Genomic DNA, 9,472 nt, shown 5'->3' with positions numbered 1-9,472 from the left:
GGCTCAATAAGTGGTTCAGGGATGGCCTTGTGATAAGCAGGGGTAGACATTCTGTCCCAGGACTTCTCTGCTAGAAATAGAATAAAAATTCTTTCTTGCTTTTTTGGCAAGTCCCAGATTAATTAAGCAAACTCTTCTGTTAGACTTACTTCCTTGCAACTTTCTAGCAGGCCATGTTCAAATAGTGTAGACATAGAGCAAGTCAATTCTTTTAGTTGTCCTGTAAATAGGCAAATATTTTCATCTGGCTTGGGAACTAACTCTAGTTCTAAAAAGGTAATCAAATTAGTGGTGATTTATGATGATTTCTACTTTATTATCAGTGTGGTAGTTCCAAAAATTAATTAATTCCAATTTCTAATTCCAACTAGGCTATAAATGTCTTTTTTTATTATCCCACATTAGGGGATTGTCATAGCAATTATCTATTTCTTGTCCTTTTTATTGATTAATATATGCATAAAGAGTACACAAATGATATAGCTTAATAAGTTTTTACAATAGAATACAACTTTGCTACTACATATTTTTATGCACATAAATAAATTTTAAGATGTCTAAGGTTAGGACCATGCTTTCATTTTTCTCAACACCTGGTTCAATTCCAGGCCTAATGATAATGACCACTATTGATGTCACTGTACTTCATCTGCCAGACATTTTATACTTGAGAGTCATCAGGTAAGACTATAGGAAGGCTACGGCAAGGCATTCATTTAACAATAATTCTGCCAGTATCTAACAATTATTAAATGCTTATGGATACTATTATTTTTTACAGTTTTACAGATTAGGAAACTGTGGTAGATGGAAATTTAAAAAGTGACTGAGATCAAATAGCTAGTAAGTGGAAGAGTAAGACTCCAAGAAATAATTAAATTTCCAAAATATAATTTGAGCAATTGAGCTCTTCCACTGTGAAAATAACCTTTTTCACTGAGATAAGAAAAACTTAAAAGTCTTTCTAAAGACCAAGATACAACACACTTTTCTTTAGTAAACACTAGCAATGATTCGGTCTTGGAGGAAGAAAGTAGTTGAATGAATTATAATAGCATTTAAATTCTGCAAAAAAGATAAACAAGAGCACATGTTATAATTAGAGACTTACTTTTTTATTATAGGCATTTTCCATTTCTTCTTGGATCCAGATCACCTCTGCCACACTGGCTTCTTCTTCATATTATTGGTTGTTTGGAATCTCTGGAATCCTTGATTTAGGTTCTCTTCCTGTGGTGTGGGGTGATGCCTCTGAGTGGGCAGCCTGTTGCTCAACTTGTGAAATGCCCTGTACATTTATTATAAGAGAATAAATGAAAAGGTCAGATTGTCCTTGAGGCCATTGAGAAAATCCCAACCAAAAAACCCAGCAAATCACATTTATTCAAATTGGTTAAGGTAAGAAATTCTTCCGATTCCTTAAGATATGTTAGAAATAGAAAATGTGGTCCAAGATGATATCAGAAAAGGATGATAACGTAAAAAGATGATAACATAAAAAGACCCTGAACTTACTTAGTCCTATGAACACACCAAATCTACAAAGACATATGGATTAATTCCCACTTGATAACAAGAAAACTAGCTGAACAGTTCCTCTACAACAGGGATAAAAGGACTGGAGAGGGTTAGGGAGGAGGAGGTATAAGAGAGGAAAAAGTCTTACCAAAACCTGCACATGCCAGCACAAACCGGGGAGAGATCTCATAGACCAGAACCTCTCCCTGAAAAGTGAAGGGTTTATACCCGACACTGGGCACCCTAACCCTTGGAACCTGCACCAGAGAGGAGGCATGAAAAATGTCTGGATTTCAAAATCAATGGGGCTCACATCCAAGGAGTTGTGGGAATCTGAGATACTCCTTTTGAGGGGCTCCTGTGTAAACTCACTCATTCCAAGAATCAGGACAAAGGCAGAAGTTTGAGAGGGGACTGGATTATTTGTGAGGGTGAGTCAGCCGCTATTTTTAAAAGCATCTGCCAAAGGTGCATTAATTAGTTGGGATTTTCATTGGGGGCAAAGGCACTGGAGAGTGACATTTTTTGCACTCCCTCTCTGCCTTGCTAACGCAACACAGGCAGGCACTCATGGACATAACTTAATAAAGCCACAGACTTGCCTTGCCCCCAAGGAGCACATCCCAGTCCTCACTAAAGACATCAGCATGCTGTACTCCTAGAGCTCTTCTCTGGCATCACTAAAGCTGTAGGCAGACTGCACCCAATGCTCTCTCCTGGACTGAATAAAGCCACAGGCAACTACAGCATCACTGAAGCTGATGGGGAGTACAATCCACACAGAGAAGGCCTCTTGGTTATCTGGCTCTGGTGGTCAAAGGGACTTGTGCTTCTGGACCCCAGGGTCTGTAACAATCAGAAAGACAATTCTTGGCAGTAGACAGCACACTGAAACAACAACCCCAGTCTGCACATGAAAAAGTCCCACTTAAATGTCCTGTAGTTTCAACCTGAGGGACAGGATTCAAATTTGTCACACATTTAAGGCTACAGAGCTGTTCTTAGGGAATATAGGTAAGGACATACCATCTGTGCACTCTCCCTTGACCTCACCAGAGCTCCCAGAAAGATGCTTAAACACTTTTCTGAAGCCCCAGTTCTTGCAAATGTTTTTCAAGGAACACCTCCAGATCCTGTTTAGGTTCAGCAGGATCTATGATTCTGTTTCCACAAGACTATATATATTTGCACACTTTAAAAGTTGTTTCCTGGGGGCACCTGTGTGGTTCAGTGGGATAAAGCCTCTGCCTTTAGCTCAGGTCATGATCCCAGCGTCCTGGGATTGAGCCCTGAGCCCCACATCAGTCTCTCTACTCAGCAGGGAGCCTGTTCCCTCCTCTCTCTCTCTCTATCTGCCTACTTGTGATCTCTGCCTACTTGTGATCAAATAAATAAATAAAATCTTAAATAAATAAATAAATGTTGTTTCCTGAGGATCTGGCTTCTAATCAGCCTGCATCTAGGTACTGACTGAAATAACTCCCTTTGGAACACTGTTGGCACACCTTCAATAACTAATACCTATAAAGAACAAATTAGGCTACTTAGATAATCACAAAGGTTTGGCGGACAACCAAGAGCCAGGGGAAGGTTAAAAGATAAGGTTCATCTACTACACAAGGACACTCCTTCCAGGAGGAGAGGTAGCTGTTTCACCTAATATATAGAAACAAACATAGAGAGTCAAGCAAAATGAAAAACTCAGAAATATGTTCCAAATGAAAGAGCAATAAACATTGGAAAAAGACTTTAATGAAATAGGGATAAATAGTCTACTTTATAAAGACTCTAAAGTAATGGTCAAAAAATGCTGACCAAATTCAAGAGAAGAAAGAATAAATATCATAAGAACTTCAACAAGAGATAGAAAAATGAGAAAGTACCAAACAGAAGTCACAGAGCTGAAGAATGCAATAGCTGAACTAAAAAAAAAAAAAAAAAAAAAATTCACTAGAGAGGTGTTCAACAGCAAGCAGATTAGGTGATGGAGAAAAAGGGATCAATGACCTAGAAGACAGCACTGTGGAACTTACCCAAATAGAGCAACAGCAACAACAAAAAGGAATTCAAAAGTGAAGATAATTTAAAAGGCCTATGAAACAATATTAAGCAGAATGACATTTGCATCACTGGGGTCTCAGGAGTAAAAAAGAGAAAGAAAGAAAACATACTTGACAATATAAAAGCTGAAAATTTCCCTTAGCTGGGGAAGGAAACAGACCTACAGGTCCAGGAAGCTCAGAGAATTCTAAAAAAGATACACCCAAAGAAATCCATACCAAGACACATTGTAATTAAAATGTCTAAAGTTAAAGATAAAGAATCTTAAAAGGAACAAGAGAAGAACAGCCTGTTACATATGAGAAAACCCCCATAAGACTACCCACTGAGGGGCGCCTGGGTGATTCAGATGTTTCAGTGTCTGCCTTCTGCTCAGGTCATGATCTCTAGGTCCTGGGATGGAGCCCCACATCTGGCTCCTGCCTGGATCACCAGGGAGCCTACTTCTCCTCCTCCCTCTGCCTCTCCCCACTGCTCGTGTGCTCTCTCTGTCTCTCTCAAATAATAAATAAAATCTTTTGAATAAATAAATAAATAAATAAATAAGACTACCTGCTGAATTTTTAGCAGAAACACTGTAGGCCAGAAGAGAGTGGCATCATATATTTAAAGTGCTGAAAAAAAAGAACTTCCAACCAAGAATACTATACCTGGCAAGGCTAGCATTCAAAACTGAAAGAAAGATTAAAGATTTTCCAGGAAAGCAAGAGGTAAGGGAGTTCATCAACACTAAACCAGCCATATGAGAAATGTTAAAGGATCTTCTTTAAGCTAAAAAGAAACAGCACTAATAACAAGAAAATATAGAAAGTAATGATCACTTATAATGCTAGTATGAAGGTTAAAAAACAAAATAATAAAATCAATTGTAACTACAATAATCAGCTAAGGGATATACAAAATAAAAAATGTAAAATATGACATTGAAAACATAAAATATGCAGGGATAGGCAGTAAAAAAGTAGACTTTATGTAAGAATGCTTAAGTTACCACCAACTTAAAATGGACTGTTCTATATGAAACTCACAATAATCACAAAGCAAAAACCTACAGTAGATACACAAAAGATAATGAGATAGGAATCTGAAATAACACTAAAATTCATAAAACCACAAAGAAAGCAAGAAAGAAAAGAAGAAAGGGACAGAGAGGAACTACAAAATCTCTAGAAAACAATGAACAAAATGGCAACAAGTACATACCTATTCAATAATTACTTAAAATATAAATGGACTAAATTCTCTAATCAAAGATATGGAGTTCTTGAATGGATAACAAAAACAAAAACAAGACAAAACAAAAACCCATTATAAAAACCCATTGGATCTGACTCACATCAGATCTAAAGACACATATACAATGAAAATGAAGGGATGGAAAAAGTTTCCATGCAACTGGAAATAAAAAGAAAGCCATACTTATATCAGACAAAATACTTTAAAACAAAGACTGTAATAAAAGACAAAGGAAGGCATTACTTAATGACAAAGGTGCAAATCCAATAAAAGAACACAACATTTGTAAATATTTACATACCAAACCTAGGAGCACCTAAATACTTAAACCAAATATTAATAGATCTAAAGGGAAAAATTAACAGCAATACAATGATAGTAGGGGATTATAATACCCCACTTATATTGAGGGATAAATAATCCAGACAATAATTAATAAGGAAATATCAGCCTTAAAAACATTAGATCATATGGACTTAATAAAAAATGCAGATCATTCCATCCAAAAGCAGCAAAATACATATTCTTTGCAACTGCACATGAAGAGCTTTCTCCAGGATAGATGACATTTTAGACCACAAAACATATCTCAATAAACTTAAGAAGATTGAAATCTTTTCAAATATCTTTTTTGATCACATGGTATAAAACTAGAAATCAAGTACAATAAGAAAACTGAAAGATTCACAAGTATGTGAAGATTAAACAATGTGGTACTCAACAACCAATGGGTCAATGAAGAAATCAAAGGGGAAATTTAACAAATACTTTGAGATAAAAGAAAATGGAAATACAATAACCCAGAATCTATGGATACATCAAAAATAGTTCTATGAGGGAAGTTGGGACCAATACAGCCCTACATCAAGAAACAAGAAAAAGCTCAAATAAACAATCTAATTAGATAAAAAAAGAACAGGTGAAGTCCAAGGGTAGTAGAAGAAAGGATGTAATAAAGATTAGAGTAGAAATAAATGAAATAGAGAATTAAAAAACAACAGAAAAGATCAATAAATCTAAGAGCTGCTTCTTTTGAAAGGATGAACAAGATGGACAAATGTTTAGCTGGATTTCCCAAGACAAAAAGAGAGAAGTCTCAAATAAGTAAAATTAGAAATAAAAGAGAAGTTACAAAGATACTACAGAAATACAAAAGATCATAAGAGGCTTACCATGAATAATTATATGCCAACAACTGTACAACATAGAAAAAATGAATAAATTCCTAGAAATATATGCTTTTCTTAAAAAATAAATAAATTCGTAGAAATATATAACCCATGAGAGACTGTGGATTCTGAGAAACAAACTAAGGGTTTTGGAGGGAGGGGGTTCGAGGGTTGAGTGAGCTTGATGGTGGGTATTAAGGAGGGCATATATTGCATGGAGCACTGGATATGGTTCATAAACAATAAATCTTGGGACACTGAAAAATAAAATTAAATTTAAAAAAGAAGAAATAAAAATGAAGAAACAGTCTGGATGGACTGATTACTAGTAAGGCAATTGAATCAATAATAAAAGAAACCTCCCCCCCAAAAAAAAGTCCAGGACCAGACAGCTTCACAGGGTAATTCCAGCAAACTTCTAAAGAAAATTTAATACCTATCCTTCTCAATCTCTTCCTAAAAATTGGAAAGGAGGGAAAGCTTCCAAATTCACCTTACAAGGCCAGCATTACCCTGATACCAAAACCAGACAAGGACACAACAAAAAAAGAAAATTACAGGCTAATATCTCTGATGAATGTAGATGCAAACAAAAATCCTCAACAAAATATTAGCAAACTGAATTCAACAATGTATTAAAAGGATCACACATCATGATCAAGAGGGACTTATTCCACAATGCAAGAATGATTCAACATCTGCAAATCAATCACAACACATCACAATAACAACATGAAGGATAAAAATCATATCATTATCTTAATAGATGCAGAAAAAGCATCTGACAAAATTCAACACTCACTTATGATAAAAGCTTCCAATGAAGTGAGGCTAGAGGGAATCTACCTCAACATAATAAAGGTGATATATGACAAACCCACAGCAAACATCATTCTTAACAGTGGGAAGCTGAAAGCTTTTTGTCTAAAATCAGAAACAAGACAAGGATGCCCACTTTCACCACTTTTATTCAACATCATATTGGAAGCTGTTCCCAGGGCAATTAGGTAAGAAAAAGGAATAAAAATCATCCAAATAGGAAAGAAAGAAGTAAAACTATCACTATTTGCAGATGACATCATTCCGTATATACAAAACCCTAAGGATTCCACAAATAACAATTAGAACTAATAAATAAATTCTGTGAAGTTGCAGGACACAAAATTAGTAAATTAAAATTGGTTGTGTTGCTACATACTAATAATAGAAATTTATCAGGAAGAGAAACTTTAAAAACTATTCCATTTTGAATGGCATCAAAAGGAATACAATAATTAGGAAGAAATTTAACCAAGGAGGTGAAACACCTGTACACTGAAAACTATAAGACAATAATAAAAGAAATTAAAGATACAAATGCATGCAAGTATATTTTGTGCTAATAAATTGAAGAATTAATATTGTTAAGATGTTCATATTACCAAAGTAATCAACAAATTTAATGCAATCTCTATCAAAATTCCCATGGCATTTTTTCACAGTACTAAAACATATAATTCTAAAATTTGTATGGAACAAAAAAGACCCCAAATAGCCAAAGCAATCTGAGGAAGAAGAATAAAACTGGAGGTGTAGTGCTCCCAGATTTACAACTACACTAAAAAGCTATAATAATCAAAACAATATGGTATTGACATTAAAACCAATGCATAGATCAATGGAATGGAAAAGAAAATTCAGGGAAAAAACCACACATAAATAGTCAATGAATCTATGACAAAGGAGGCAAAAATATACAAGGGGGAAAGGGCAGTCTTTTCAATAAATGGTGTTGGGAATACTGGACAGCCACAGCAAAAAATTGAAAGAGGACTCCTATTTTACACCATACACAAAATAAACTAAAAATGTATTAAAGACCCAAGATGGGATTGGGAGGGAGACAAACCATAAGTGACTCTTAATCTCACAAAACAAACTGAGGGTTGCTGGGGGGAGGGGGTTTGGGAGAAGGGGGTGGGATTATGGACATTGGGGAGGGTATGTGCTTTGGTGAGTGCTGTGAAGTGTGTAAACCTGGTGATTCACAGACCTGTACCCCTGGGGATAAAAATATATGTTTATAAAAAAAAAAAAAAAAACTAAAACATTAAAAAAAAAAAACAAAACCTAAATGTAAAACCTGAAACCATAAAAGGAAAAAATATTTTCAAGTAAACTCTTTGACATTAATCTTAGGAATATATATATTTTTAAAATCTGGCTTCTTAGGCAAAGATAACAAAAGCAAACAAAACAAAAAACAAAGGGACTACATCTAACTAAAAAGCTTCTTTCTGTATAGTGAAGGAAACCATCAATAAAATAGAAAGGCAAAATTCTGAATGCAAGAAGATATTTGCAAATCATATATGAGGTAAGGAGCTAATATTCAAAATGCATAGAGAACTCAATAACAACAACAACAACAAAAAGTCTGATTTTTTAAATGGGCAAATAATCTGAAAAGACATTTTTCCAAAGACATCCACAGGTGGCCAATAGGTACATGAAAAGATGTTCAATATCACTAATAATCAGGGAAATGCCAATCAAAATCATAATGAGATATCACTTCAGACCCGTAGAATGGCTATTATCAAAAATAAAAGAAATAACAAGTTTTGGGAATAAAGTGGAGAAAAGAGATCCTTTCTTCACTGCTGGTTAGAATGTAAATCGGTGCCACCACTATGGAAAACAGTACAAAATTTCCTCAAAAAAATTAAGAATATAACTACCATATAATCAATACCACTTCTGGGTACTTATCCAGAGAAAATAAAAACACTAGATTTTATCAGCCAAAGCTGAATTTAAATACACAAATCTCATCTCCAGTATGGGTTATTGTATGACTCTCTCCAAAGGGCAAGGCTATGACATTTAATTCATAGACAATAATGAAAAAAATATTCTAAAGTGTTTTTCATCTGGGACAGACTCTTATTCCAGAACTGTTCTTGCTTAGTTATTTTCTCTAGCAAGAAACTGAAAAGCTGGTGAAAGTCCAAGGTGGAATAGAAGTAGGAGACCTTAGTTTTTTTTGTCTGGTCCCTGAAGGTCAGCTAAACTGCTATCAAATCATTCTGAACAGCTGTGAACTCAACTGGAGAGCTAGGAAAAGAATAGCTGCAGCTTTACAAATAGAAAAGTGACCATTTTCTGCAAGAATGAAAAGATGGAAAAACTCAACTCAAAAAGGAGAATAAGAGGCAGTACTGACTGCCAGGGACCTAATCAGTATGGACATAAGTAAGATGTCATAACTAGAGCTCAGAATGATGATTACAAAGATACTAGTTGGGCTTGAGAAAAGCATAGAAGACACTAGAGAATCCCTTTTTGGAGAAATAAAAAAAACTAAAATCTAACCAAGTCAAAATTAAAAAGGCTACTAATGAGATGCAATAAAAAAATGAAGGCTCTAACTGCTAGGATAAATGAGGCAAAAGAGAGAATCAATGATACAGAAGACAAAATGATGAAGAATAAAGAAGCTGGGAAAA

The 9,472-nt window shown here is 35.0% G+C and overlaps 1 protein-coding gene across 5 annotated transcripts in view; it reads right to left on the bottom strand.

The window, feature by feature from the left end:
• Window positions 1-9,472, bottom strand: part of LMNTD1 (lamin tail domain containing 1) — a 521,212-nt gene that overhangs the window by 403,232 nt on the left and 108,508 nt on the right. For all 5 annotated transcript variants that reach the window (XM_082738528.1, XM_082738534.1, XM_082738533.1 and 2 more), the window contains exon 3: window positions 1,112-1,288. In XM_082738528.1, coding sequence (XP_082594654.1) covers window positions 1,112-1,135 — 24 coding nt within the window. In that variant the 5' untranslated portion in view covers window positions 1,136-1,288. The remainder of the gene's footprint in view (window positions 1-1,111; window positions 1,289-9,472) is intronic.

Source organism: Mustela nivalis (assembly GCF_964662115.1).
Source record: "Mustela nivalis genome assembly, chromosome: 7".
Lineage (NCBI taxonomy): Eukaryota > Metazoa > Chordata > Mammalia > Carnivora > Mustelidae > Mustela > Mustela nivalis.
This window is presented reverse-complemented; position numbering and strand designations above follow the sequence as displayed.